The 14,314-nt window shown below is 40.6% G+C and overlaps 2 protein-coding genes across 2 annotated transcripts in view; both read right to left on the bottom strand.

Moving 5' to 3' along the window:
• The window catches only part of LOC107653528 (rho-related GTP-binding protein RhoE-like), a 5,726-nt gene extending 4,223 nt beyond the window's left edge, over positions 1-1,503 (bottom strand). Inside the window, exons 1-2 of the mRNA XM_016440276.1 lie at positions 1,398-1,503; positions 1,159-1,280 (exon numbers count right to left, since the gene is read on the bottom strand). Coding sequence (XP_016295762.1) covers positions 1,159-1,280; positions 1,398-1,503 — 228 coding nt within the window. The remainder of the gene's footprint in view (positions 1-1,158; positions 1,281-1,397) is intronic.
• Positions 995-13,952, bottom strand: LOC107653593 (rho-related GTP-binding protein RhoE). Its single transcript, XM_016440335.1, has 5 exons — positions 13,635-13,952; positions 13,396-13,483; positions 3,616-3,725; positions 2,101-2,235; positions 995-1,751 (listed from the first exon to the last, which is right to left on the bottom strand). The coding sequence occupies exons 1-5, from the start codon at positions 13,782-13,784 to the stop codon at positions 1,503-1,505; spliced, it is 732 nt and encodes a 243-aa protein (XP_016295821.1). The 5' UTR covers positions 13,785-13,952; the 3' UTR covers positions 995-1,502.
• Between the last annotated feature and the right edge of the window lie 362 nt (positions 13,953-14,314).

The raw sequence follows: 14,314 nt of genomic DNA, 5'->3' as shown, positions 1-14,314 counted from the left end.
TGTCGGCGGGAGGGGAAGGGGGTGGGGGGTGGTGGAGTGGGGTATGAGTGGTTATGAACGAATGAATGAAACGCATTTGTCCGTGTTTCACTTCGTCTCGAATCGCGCTCGCAGCAAGCACTTGAGAGGCAGTGTCCCTTCCGCGGCTCGGTACGCTTTCAACTCGTGTTTTTTTTGTCTTGAACAAGACTGTACGACATTCACGTTACATGATTTGACTGATTTTTACGTAGAAAGGGTGACAGCATCATTTTCATTAAAATAAATGATCATTCATGTATTCATAACCGCTGGCCAAATTCAAAAAATTCCCTGGATTTTGGCCCTACGCAGCTTGCGTATTTTGCGTATAGGGAGGATCAGCTCTGGTCCCACCCTAAGTATTTTTCCAGATTTGAATAAAGTTGAACTCTAAACAGTCTGGCCTCAAATCACCAGCACTCATTGCAAATTAATGACTTCCAGATGCTTTGTCAGTGTGAATGCCCCTTCAGGGATAAACCAAATGCAAATGAATACTAAATGGTCAGGTTAATTCTCAAAGGTCGTATTTGCACTTCCATATACCCGGTCTATAAAGACAAGCAGAAACATGTTCTTATAGAACCGTGAAAGAAATTCTCATTGATCCACCAAAACCCTCAAATACACATCCATCACGCACTTCAGAATGTCAAACATTGAGTCATTCGACTTGAAAACCTTCCAGTTCTTTGGTTTTTCTTTTTCTGAATCTTAATGAACCATAAAGTGATTGAGGAGTTATACAGAAAATGGTGCGATTTCAAATATACCAGCGGTGTATCCATGGTGACAGTTTTAGCTGAGCTTAGCATAAGAAAAAGAAAACCACGCACACGCACAAACTCGTGCTCTTGGTCTACAGAAAGAACAAAACAGGCCAAGGAGGATCGAAGGAGGAAGTGGTCCGTAACCACAGTGATACACTCTCATTTCATATCCTTGTTTAGCTGTACAGACTCAAAATGAAAGAAACGAGAGTTGTCCTTATCCAAAAATTCCGCCATTTTGGAAGTCATCTTCCCCTTCACTGTTCCGTCATATGACTGTTAATACCAACCATAACGTGCATCTTTTAAAAATAGCTGTGAGGCAAAGCTCAGCGGAACTCTGGACTCAATGGTTATGTGATTCTACTTCCTCCTTCCTTTCCTGCAGGAGAAGCTTCCAGAAGGAATCCTCCAGAGAGGAAGCAGCTTCACATCCAGGAGCAGGAAGGAAGGCCTCCCATTGGCCGAGAGGGGGGTGACATCCTCCTGCTGAGTGGATAAGTTTAGGAGAGGTGGTTGGGGCCTTAATATGGGTTTACGTCCATATGCTTGTCGAGTTCTGGCAACAAGAAGTGCATCCCTCAAACATCGAGCAAACACTCCCACTCTCCACTTTTGCTTTGTCTTTGGAGGCAATTCCAGTCCGTTCTTGCTTCCACAGTCCACCTTCACCGCTTCCCAGAATGAATCTTTCCTCCCGAACTCCTTGCATTACATTACCGTGCAACTCTTTGCTTTGTCTTTGCGTAGGTCTGTTGCCACGGCAGCTAGGTCTGGTCGACTGGGCATATGCGAGATGCGTTTGGTGGAGCGTGCCGATTTGTTGCGCTTGATGTTTTTGTTGTTCTTATTTACGCAAGCCAATGTTGCGACATGGAAAATGTCCCGCACGCTGTTTTCTGACTGCACTGCGGAGCATTCGATATAAGGTGCAGATATCTGCTTAGCCATAGCTGAACCCTAAAAGAGAAAGAGAGGATTATGAGCTTTGATATGAAACAAAACCAGCAATTAGCAGTAAAATCACAATTAGCAGTCTAATTGTTATGATTACCGCTTGCAATTTCATCAAAATTAAGTTTAGCTTTGTGCTCAGGAAGATTTTACTCTTTATCACTCAGACATTTAATGCATGGATTAGATTAGATTAGTAACCTAAACCATTGCAATGTTGCCGAACTGCCCTTGCTGATGAACGTAATTACTGGTAAAGTAGTAAGATTGGTGTTAGATATCAAGTCAAATCTGAAGTTGAGTGTCTCAGTGGCATCCAACCAAATTGCAAAAGGAGTTTATGAGAACCGCTCACCTGATCATATGACACCGGTGTCTGTCTGTGATTAGACAGCTCCACCAAAGTTGTGAGGTCCGTTCTAAGGTCTGACTTGCATCCGACGAGCAGCATCTTTGTGTTGGGACAGAATTCCTGGATCTCCCCTTTCCACTGTGAGAGAAAGAGACAAAACCAACAGGGAAAGATAAAACCATTTGGCCTTGATCCATCCCTGTCTGAGAGATGACAAAAGACTAGAACAAGTGTTTCCTGTTCCCATTTTCTAAGCATATCACATTCCATCCCATCCCTTTTTTCACAAGAGTATTAATCTTCCTTGCTACAGGTGAGAGACATGCTTCCTCCGAGGATAAAGCCTGCACTGTAATGACTGCTTTTCAGGGTGTGTATCTGTGTGTGCGTCTTCCCAACAATGCTACAGGTGATCTGCATTCCTCTCCTTCCCAAACAAAGCATTTTCTGTGTTGGTGTGGCATAGAATCACCAGAGTTAATCTGGCGGGAGACAGGCGGGTACAACACAGTCATATGATTGTTCACAGGAACACGAACACCCTACATTCCCATGATCCTTTTGTGCTCACCTCTGGCTCCTAGAGGCCTCAAAGTCCCGGAAGACAACACTAGCTTATTCCACCAGGTACCCACATGTAGCCTGACTGTATTTCTGATTCTGCGACCTAGATCTCAACCGTTTTAAGACAAACCACCCGGCTGAACTTCCACTCACATGGTCTAGCTAATGCCAGCATGATACTATCAATCCAGGGGCCCACCCTGTCCAAGTGAACCAGAGCCACAGGCCATTCCAGACACCTGACCCCAGACTGAAAGTCTACAAGAAGATATCCAAGCCTACTGAACAAAGGATGACTTTATTGGAATGCTACAAAGAGTGGGCAAATCACAATGAAGTTGTAGAAGAATTTCTCTGAATCACAGGCAATGCATTTAAAAGTCAATTAGACTGTCAAGAACCAGAAAGGTCAAGCCTACAGTTTGATATCCAAGAAACTTCCAAAATTTTGTGCACCACACCCAATGTATTCTGCCCCCAGATGTCAACTGCTTAGACAATTTTCTTTATTAATTTCCTTTATCAACAGGTGTCTCCGATCATGATTCTCAAGAGGTCATTTTGGAGCCCTAAAATTTGATTGGTTAATGGGAATGTTCTTCAAGACCCCATCCCTAGTCCTAAAATCTGATTGGTTGATGGGAATGTTCTTCAAGACCCCAATCCCAGTCCTAAAATCTGATTGGTTGATGGGAATGTTCTTCAAGACCCCAATCCCAGTCCTAAAATCTGATTGGTTGATGGGAATGTTCTTCAAGACCCCAATCCCAGTCCTAAAATCTGATTGGTTGATAGGAATGTTGTTCAAGACCCCAACTCCAGTCCTAAAATCTGATTGTGTGATAGGAATATAATTCCAGGAACAACAGTGGATGTTAATCTAGGAATATCCTACTTGTTAAGCTCACATTAAGTGTGTCAAATCAATTATTACAGGTTGGAAAAAACGTTCACCTTCTTTAGGACACTGTCCAGGGTCTCTGGTCTGCTGATGTCAAAGCATATGATGACGGCGTCGGAGTCTGGATATGAAAGCGGTCTGACGTTGTCATAATACGGGGAGCCTGTGACACAAAAAGGTGGATTGGTCAGGAAGAACAAAGTTCACTTAAACACAAGCATGCACAAAAAACAAGTCAAGGATAGTGGGACTGTCTGGAGGGCCTTCAATATATTACTTAACCTCATTTAACTTTCACTCAGTGACGCAGTACAGACAGTAATTTGAAAGCATTCATGAATTTTCCAGAACACTTCCAGTTCTTTGTCACTGTTGCAATGCTAAATAATGATTTATAAGTGATTTACACAAGCACAAAATAATTCTTCAAATCCCTTACTCAAATAAAAATACTGATGCTTGCCTTAGTAAACACACTGCTAATAACTAGACCCTTGCCTGATGTAGCATTTCCTTCCTGGCTAAAACTCTGGAGATGTTTTTCTTTGTGAGGACGGTATAGTCCAGGATTTACTCTGACAGAACGAAGCATTCCCGCCCACTGCTAACTCTGCCAGACACGCTATGTACAATCCACACAGGACAAACACATTTATAATGTGCCAGATTCCAGGACCGAGGTGGTGTTTATGAGAGACAGAGAGAGACAGAGGGAAAGGAGGGCTGTTTAGTTTGACAGAATGATAATTCCCAGTGCCAGAAGTTAAGTAGAAAAATGCGAAGTTGAAAACACATGCAGCCACAGGACTTTACAGCTCACAATCCAACCACAGCTACAGGCCAAAAAACAAGAACAACTCGGACAACAACGTTTCACGAGAGGTTTGATAGTTTTTTTTTTTTACAGTTAATCATTTAATCTCTAATTTGTAATGTCAATAAGTAACTACTTCTGTATGTAGATCTAATTATCAAACTTATTTTGAGTTCACAGCGTTTGAATAAAGTTTGTTATTTTAGTGTAGATATTGAAAGGTGATGTATGTTAGTGTAAATATACTTTTGTTATGAAAGGTTATGTGGAAACAATATACAAAAAGTAACAGTTTGTTGTTGTTAGTGTGGTATTCAGCCTCTTCTGAGAGACACACAACAGATGCCCACACACACACACACAAACGCATAGATGAATATACACACTCTCTATGGCAACCCCCACCCCACCACACACAGTTTTCTCTCTAAAGCTTTCATTAAACACATTATTTTGTTTCTCTGTCCAATGCATGCATACTAAACGCATACCCTGCTGTGTGTGTGTGTGTGTGTGTGTGTGTGTGTGTGTGTGTGTGTGTGTGTGTGTGGTTGTACAGTATTTGTGTAAATAATAGCCAACTAGAATGACACACACCACACACACACACTTGTGGAACACCATAGCTATCACAACACACCATAATGTGTGAAGGATACCGACAGCTGATGGATTCCCCGAGTGTTTAAATGCTTCTCTAAAGATGTGGTGACCATGTAAAAGCACACATAAAGAATTCTTTGCCATTGGTGTTTTTGGCTTGGATCCCTCAGTGTCTTCCTAATCTACATAAAAATAAAGCAATAAACAGACAAAAGTAAGTTCTCAGCAAAGTACATTTAACCCCAAAGCTAAAATCCCTTGATGCTAATTCATGCTTTGAAAAATTGCTAGCACACCATTACAAACTTTAAGAAAGTCTTTTCGAACTCTACATCAGTACATGAGTTCCTCCTGAATTTAATTTCCTCCTTGACTAACAAGGTAAGAATAATTTCAGAGAACATAACGGTTCACATGGCGCTTTTTTTCCCTGGCAGCCTACCGCACAATAGCTGCTTTGTGGAGTACGAGAGCAAACCTTTCCTGAAAGGAATGTGAGGCATGCAGGCCCAAATCGTCAAGGTTAGAAATATGATCCAGCCGACAATAGTTGACCAGCTTTGAGGAGTGGGTTTGAGAGAGCCTGTCCCAGCAGGAGCCCATTGAAATGATCCCGGGAACGTTTTGTTTTCGGGGGTCAGCTGATAATGAGGTCTCCCCTTGCTGATAATAGTCAAGGGTTGGATTAAGGAGGTTACATAGCAACGTCGTAGATCAGGACTTTGAAGGGACATGCAATAGCTGAATGATACTAATTTATTTACAAATTAACAGTGAAAAGGATTGTTTTTTAATGTACAAACAAGATTAAGAAGTCATGTATTAGCAAACACTTTACATAGATTAATTTATAATTTTACCTCAAATGCTGAAGATTTCTCTTTATCTTAGCTTTCAAGGCAATGTGAAATAAAAAATTATTATTTATCCTCTTAATAAATGTACCTGGTGTAACTATGCATATTTGTTTTCATCTTTAATCAAAATAAAACTAGATTTGACTTATTGCAAAGAAGAGTGGTACTCACGAGCGTGTGGCGGCACCGGCGCTGACCCAGATCGTGAACGCGCGTACACAAGTAGAGACGAAAATGTGGAATAAAGTCGTTATTTTTGTTTTCTTTGCGCAAAAATGTATTCTCGTAGCTTCGTAACTTTACAGTTGAACCACTGATGTCACACGGACTACTTTGTCGATCATCTTGGTACTTTTCTGGACCTTGAATGTGGTAGTTACCTTGCTGTCTATGGGAGGGTCAGAGAGCCCTCATATTTCATCAAAAATATCTTAAATTGTGTTCCGAAGATGAACGAAGGTCTTACGGGTTTCGAGCAACACAAGGGTGAGTAATTAATGACAGAATTTAAATTTTTGCGTGAACTAACCCTTTAAGCAAAAATATCACGGTTTCACGGTATCACAGTATTGTTGTTACAGCTCTAAATTGTTATTTTTAAATGACTGGGTAAAAAAAATAAAAAATAAAAAAATTCCGCTGAACACAATATATTTTGTTTTTGAGCAACATACAGAATATTAGGAAATGTTTATTGTTTATTTTTTCTTTGATTTGTTTCCTAAAAAGAAGAAAAATAAAGACTGACATCTTTATTTAACCTAAATCTGTAATTACAGTTATTTAATTTTAGTTAGATCATTCATATACATATCATTTATATAATTTCATATCATTTAGTTATATAATTTCATATACCTAATTTGATTTAATAATAACCCAATTTGAAGCAAAAACAGAATGTTCTGACTAGCTTTGTGAAATTATACTACATGCCTGAACGAAGCAAACAGTAGAAGCTCTGAATGAGATGCAGATTCACTCTCTGACAGCAGGAGGCGCTTCTGGAACACCAGATACAGCGTTTCCTTGGTTACCGCTGTAAACAAAGCAGCACTGCGCTGAAACACTGCTTTATTATGATCTATACAGAGACGAGATTAAAATACCACGTAAACTTTTCTGTTTAGTTTTCTGTTTCTGTCAGTTCCCCTCAGAAACACATAAACCCCCAAATCAATATTGAGGATTTTCTTCCAATAGTTTGTGCATCATGAACAGTGAGTGATCTGCCTGCTACAGTATTTTTCTCTTTGCATCTGTCTTCAGCGTCTCTGGCTTGTGTTAACGGGCGTTTACAGACTTCATATTTTCACATAAATTAAATTTTGGAAAATGATTGCATTGCAACGCAGTTTGTGCAAGTCCAGAACAGAGACGAGCTGCAATAAGACAAAAATCGGCCAGTTGCCGATCGCGTAAGTTCCAGGGGAAGCTCCTTAATTTAGGCCATCCTACACACACGTGACTGACCACGCTCGCATCAACAGGAGGAGGAGGGTCGTGTTACTCTCTACACTGCACTCAACCTGACGGATTCCTACACTTTCAGTCTTTGAGGAGACATGAAAAACAGCGCATACCACAGGAACGGTATAACGGAAAATATTAGAGGTTTTGAAACCGTGAAATTTTCAAATTGCGGTATACCTTGAAACTGGTAATCGGCCCATGCCTAGTCATGACAGCAAATCCGTCACCGGCCCTAGGGGAGCAAGGAGATAGGACGATTGAGGAACAAGGGACTGAATTTGGCACTATAGTTTTCCGAGACAATATGCTTATTGTAAAATGTACAACTCACAAAGGAACAAAAAGATCCCAAAGCAGAGTGTGCGTATATTGATTGATCATGGTCTGACTGGTGGATAAGGAACCCTTTGAGACAGGCATGTCAAGATCCTGGCTTCACATCTGCAGGGGGTTTCTGGTCAATATGTGTCTGGAAGAGCGAAGCTGGGGGAAGGGGTCCGATTCCATTGAGGAACGGCTATTAGGGGATATACACACACACATGCTCATGGCCATCAAAAAGATCAGAAAGCATGCGGTCTCTTGTCTCCGGTAGGGTGTTATCCTGACACTTGGCCTCTTGTGTATCACATAACACACAATACATGCACATACACACTTGAGTTTCAGATTTAGAAGGACTTACTAAGCCCTACAATCAATATACATGAGAAAAGCCTAATGAAACATTCATGCAGCAGAATGGCAGCAGCACTTTAGGATTTTCTTCCAATAGTTTGTGCATCATGAACAGTGAGTGATCTGCCTGCTACAGTATTTTTCTCTTTGCATCTGTCTTCAGCGTCTCTGGCTTGTGTTAACGGGCGTTTACAGACTTCATATTTTCACATAAATTAAATTTTGGAAAATGATTGCATTGCAACGCAGTTTGTGCAAGTCCAGAACAGAGACGAGCTGCAATAAGACAAAAATCGGCCAGTTGCCGATCGCGTAAGTTCCAGGGGAAGCTCCTTAATTTAGGCCATCCTACACACACGTGACTGACCACGCTCGCATCAACAGGAGGAGGAGGGTCGTGTTACTCTCTACACTGCACTCAACCTGACGGATTCCTACACTTTCAGTCTTTGAGGAGACATGAAAAACAGCGCATACCACAGGAACGGTATAACGGAAAATATTAGAGGTTTTGAAACCGTGAAATTTTCAAATTGCGGTATACCTTGAAACTGGTAATCGGCCCATGCCTAGTCATGACAGCAAATCCGTCACCGGCCCTAGGGGAGCAAGGAGATAGGACGATTGAGGAACAAGGGACTGAATTTGGCACTATAGTTTTCCGAGACAATATGCTTATTGTAAAATGTACAACTCACAAAGGAACAAAAAGATCCCAAAGCAGAGTGTGCGTATATTGATTGATCATGGTCTGACTGGTGGATAAGGAACCCTTTGAGACAGGCATGTCAAGATCCTGGCTTCACATCTGCAGGGGGTTTCTGGTCAATATGTGTCTGGAAGAGCGAAGCTGGGGGAAGGGGTCCGATTCCATTGAGGAACGGCTATTAGGGGATATACACACACACATGCTCATGGCCATCAAAAAGATCAGAAAGCATGCGGTCTCTTGTCTCCGGTAGGGTGTTATCCTGACACTTGGCCTCTTGTGTATCACATAACACACAATACATGCACATACACACTTGAGTTTCAGATTTAGAAGGACTTACTAAGCCCTACAATCAATATACATGAGAAAAGCCTAATGAAACATTCATGCAGCAGAATGGCAGCAGCACTTTGACATTGGAATAATGACCAAAGAATGCTCGGTTTTTCATTGCCATGAGTGGGAATCATTTTAACAAACACAACAATGGGCAACAGTCCTAAAAAAGATGTTACGCAAGACTTGAGCTCAATCAAAAGTAAAACAAACAAAAAGAAACACAATTGCATTCCCCTCTTTTCTATTCAACACAAAAAGTCTTGGTCGTACTCTTTCGGAAGCGAACTGTTTCAATTCCCAATGGTACGCATGTACTCTACTGTATCAATGGGTTCCATGGCGGATCAGTGACGGATGCTGCCAGCTGAATGGTGAATGGGGTCGTGACTCAACAGCTGATTGGTGGACAATGACAGGAGCAGTCAGTTTGGTTGACGGGGGTGGCAGCTGTTGCAAACAAAGCAGCACAAAGAAGAGGTGCCAAGAAACTATCCATTCGGGCAATTCTGGGAGCAACCCCCGGATTCACAGACTGTTCAGAAACTCTCAAGACAATGAATTTATGATTATTCAAGGGCAAATACCCAAGGTTTCCTAGTCCACATGTCTATTTCTCTCATTATCTGGAATGTGCTCAGGTGTGTTCAGAACTTGTTAAATCCAGGACTTAGGGTTTTGAGAGGAAAGACCACACACACACTGGGGAGACCTTGGAGCCTGGCTCTGACACAATAACTTACACTGTACTGTAATGAACAGAAGGCTGGAAGCCCACAGCCTGACACAAGCAACTAACTACATATCCAAAAGCCAGTATCAGACAGGCGGCCCTGCCCGCAGACGCCCACCGCAGACATCTGTCAGCCGAACACACTCCTGTACTTACATCACAAAACAAACTGAACCAACATGCATTGAATTATCATCAGATATAGTTCTAGTTTGAGTTTTAGGGATTTCGAAAATGATTCTGGATTTAGGCTATAACTCTAGATTTAGCACTTGGCTCAAAATTTAGGCAAGTGCTTCCAATTTAGGACAGACTCTGATTCAGGAAATTACTCCAGATTGAGCACATGACTCCAAATGTTGTAATTTTCACTCAGGATTGCAGCACATTCCTCTAGTTTTGGGGAATAGCTCAAAATGTTACATTTGGATTTATGATGTAGATTCACATTTAGTACCATTCATATTCAGAAAACTACATTGAGAAAATGTGAGATTTGACTCTTAATTAGCTCAGTTCATTAGATCTAGGACTGATTCTACCATGCAAAAAAACTAGCAAATATCCTTTTTTGGCATTGCCAGCATTGCCATGCTGTTCACAAGTATCAAGTTTTGCTGATTAAGCTAGTTAAGAAGCCTAGGCCTACAACATACCAGCATTCAAAACACAGCAAAGGCTAGTGACCAGCTGTGCTAGCATTTCAGCAGGTCAAACTAGCACATGGTTCTTGACTTAGGAAATTACTCTAGAAGAACTGGATCCAGATTAATAATATGACACTACATTAAAAAAATTACTTGAGATTTGCAGACCCTGCTGAAAAGACCAGTTTAGCTGATTTGGTGTAGCTGGCCAGACAATTTGTAAAATGTAGCTGGTAAAATTGATCAAACATAATACCCTAGCATGATTGATGGCTTAACATATACTGGAAGGAAATATTTAGCACATAAGCACATTAGAATTCAGCACATTAGAATTCAGACCACACACAGCACCAAATAACCTAAACCCCCAGGTTCAGGTCTGAATGCAGTTTACCCCAGATCATAGCTAAGCTCCAAACAGGTCACCGTCTAAAGCAGTCTGTCTGGCTGGCTGCTTTACAGGGCCTGTGATTACCTCCAGACAGCAGGTCTGATCTCTCCTGGGTGATCCGAGCGCAAACTCTGGAAACGTACTAATACCCTACATTCAGACAGAGTGAGCCAAGACCCCACTCTCATTTGCCTGTGTGGTCACAGTTGTTTGGTTTTGTTAAACGTGTGAATTGCAGCAAGACCCCAGCTGTGGCAACAGTTTCCGTTTCATTTGTTTATCCAAAACATCACTTACAGCAACATTCCCAGAGATGCCATCCTAACATTCCTTAAAAGTGAGGTGTCTGTGGATCAAATTCCACAGATGGGTGGAGTGTGTGAGAGTGTATTAGCAGGGTGTGTGTGTGTGTGTGTGTGTGTGTGTGTGTGTGTGTGTGATTAAACGCTTGGCAGGCTCTCGTACTGACTCAACCGAGAATCGCTCAATCGCTCAGAAAAATAAAGAAAAGCTATTAAACAATAGCGCGGTGTGTGTGTGTGTGTGTGTGTGTGTGTGTGTGTGTGTGTGTGATTAAACGCTTGGCAGGCTCTCGTACTGACTCAACCGAGAATCGCTCAATCGCTCAGAAAAATAAAGAAAAGCTATTAAACAAACCCAGATTCTCCTCCAGGCATAAACGTAAGTGCTAGCAATCACATCATTACCCTGCACAACACAATGATGCATCAAAATAATGATATGTTCACTGGATTTATGAAGAAAGACAACAAGTCTGGACATGTCTTGAACCAACAGCATGTAACTGAACTAAACGGACATAAAATATACAAAATTAGGAAATTATAAAGCAAAACAATCACCGCATAGTTCAAACCCTGACTTTTTAAATTGTAACAAGGCCTCTATTTACTGACTGCACTCAGGGCTGTTTTAACCATTGGGCTAGGCGGGGTCAGTGCTTTAAGTTTTTCAATTAGGCCGTTTTTTATGATCTTTGTTCTGTTGTAGCCTAATTTGTGACTGTTTACTTGTCTTCAGTAAGCTTGTTTTTACTTAGGCTAGTATTATTTTTTATTGCTATTGAAATTGGTAACAAAAATTATGAAATTTCAGTGCATCAAGAATTTTGATATGTTATAAAAATCTAATATATATATATATATATATATATAAATAAATATAAATATATATATAAATAAAAATATAAAAAATAAATATATATAGGGTACAAGGGGGCTAAAGGTGCCCCGGGAGTATGGTATTTTAGTCCCCTGCTGTTGGGGCTAAAGGCGCACAGTAATTAACATGATAATTAATGGATGGTTGACTTTTTCATTTGTTGACATGCCATGGTTAGATTTTAGCTGAAGTATTTGTATAAATACCGTGTGCCTTTTACCCCGTGTGTGGGGTAAAAGGCCCCTCTTCCCACCTCATACATTTATACGATTTTTAAACAAAATAAACAACTTGAATGATTTATTTTCACACAAAATCTGTTGCTCCTTTAATGTTCAATACAATGTATATATTTTTTCTGCAATTATACATTTTAGGTGCAGTGAATGGCAAATTTTTTCTTAAGGTGGGCCTGGGGGGCCCTGCAGTAAGTCATAGCCCCGGGGCCCAGTGCGGTCTTAATGCAGCCCTGACTGCACTGTATATTAACAGCCACAACGTTCATTACAGCATTATAGTGCATATAGCATATACAGTTTATTTACTCTGCATATCAATTAAACTATTTATATACAATATAGCAGGGGTTTTCAAAGGGGGTCTGTGATGCTACTGAATTATATGTGGATCTAAAACACATTATATAATTATATATTAACATATACAGCTCCAACCAAATCTAAAAAAGCTAAAGTTCAGCATTAATATATTGATAATGTAATATATGCATAGCATTATAGAGGAGGTTTAACATGCAACACACAGTTTTATAAAATATGTAACAAGGAGTCCAAGCTCTGGCTCTCTATCCACCAACGGGTCCTATGAATGGTTAAAGACTCCATACTATCTTAAATAGAACCTGTCTGACAAAGAGAAGCATGCTTAAATAGCAACACATTATGCCACATATTAGCAACACATTAAACAGTCCATTCATGCTCGAAAACCCTCCAATGTGGCTGAATTAAAACAATTCTGCAAAGAAGAGTGGGCCAAAATTCCTCCACAGCGATGTGAAAGACTCATTGCCAGTTATCGCAAACACTTGATTGCAGTTGTTGCTGCAAAGCGTGGCACAACCAGTTATTAGATTTAGGGGGCAATTACTTTTTCACGTAGGGCCAGGCAGGTTTGGACAGCTTTTTTCCCTTAATAAAATAAATAATCATTTAAAAACTGCATTTTGTATTTACTTGCATTATCTTTGTGTAGTATTAAAATTTGTTTGATGATCTGAATCTTTTAAGTGTGACAAATATGCAAAAAATAAAAAAAAACAGGAAGGGGGCCAACACTTGTTCACACCACTGTAGTGTACACATAATATATTTGCACTATAAAATGCAATTCAAACTAAAAGATCCAGATGTATATAGTACAAAAACATAATTTGAGACTCACCTGAGGTGTCCCACAGGCTGAGCTCTATTCTCTGCTTGTCAATCTCAAAACTTGCTGTGTAATTTTCAAACACAGTGGGTACGTAATTCTAGGGAAAAGACACATGAAAGAAAATTGCAAATATTACTAAACATGTCTATTTTAAGAGTTTCAAATGTGAAAATGAATGCACATGCTACAGAACTACAGCCTATATCGTAAAGCGCAGTTGCGCACCCACTGGATTTTACGCATCTCACCTCTGGGAAACAGTCCTTTGCAAAAACGTGGAGCAGAGCGGTTTTCCCACACTGACTGTCCCCCACGACCACGATCTTACATTTGAGGCTCTGACTCGGATCCATTCCGGGCTGAAGGGACAGTTTCTCTATAGATCTTCTCTCCTTCATTGATTGTCTTTACGCGCAAGTCCGAGGAGGCGCACAACGGAGAAGACGCGCACAAACGCACAGCTTTCTATAACCACTTTGGAAAGGGTGCGGATTCCCTCTGCTCGTGTCCCGAACTCTCTCTCTCCCTCTCCTGCAGAGATATACATCAACTGCTTGAATTCCAGCCCTCTCACTTTTGGGGTATGTGCTGTGTTTTATATGAGCCCGGTAAACCAATGGCTGTCCTTAAAGACACCCAGAGATCCTCCCCTTTCTTTCAGTAGGGAGAGGGAAAGAGCGCATCCTACAGGCCTTAATAAATATGTCTTTGCTTCTAGCTCTATGAAACTCAAAGTTCCAGTGACCAAAATAGATAAATAAACAATAAACTGTAATACATTTTAAATATATTGTGAAATTAGTTTTTTTGGGTTACTTTATATAGTATTTTATACCAGAAACATTTCAAATGAGTGAAATCTATAATACGGTATGGTTAGTTTACAACATATCTTGTCCAGAATTTCTGTGCTGTTACAAATTTATTT

The sequence above is a fragment of the Sinocyclocheilus anshuiensis genome, unplaced genomic scaffold, assembly GCF_001515605.1.
Source record: "Sinocyclocheilus anshuiensis isolate Anshui unplaced genomic scaffold, SAMN03320099.WGS_v1.1 scaffold1079, whole genome shotgun sequence".
NCBI lineage: Eukaryota > Metazoa > Chordata > Actinopteri > Cypriniformes > Cyprinidae > Sinocyclocheilus > Sinocyclocheilus anshuiensis.
The sequence above is the reverse complement of the archived record's forward strand: the minus strand, read 5'-3'. Positions and strand labels throughout refer to the sequence as shown.

Excerpts from the sequence above, each read along its gene's own strand:
- LOC107653593 (XM_016440335.1), bottom strand. The coding sequence starts at position 13,784 with ATGAAGGAGAGAAGATCTATAGAGAAACTGTCCCTTCAGCCCGGAATG. Across the intron at positions 13,484-13,634 it reads CAAAGGACTGTTTCCCAGAG|AATTACGTACCCACTGTGTT; the intron begins GTGAGATGCGTA and ends TCTTTTCCCTAG. Across the intron at positions 1,752-2,100 it reads CACCGGTGTCATATGATCAG|GGTTCAGCTATGGCTAAGCA; the intron begins GTGAGCGGTTCT and ends TTTCTCTTTTAG.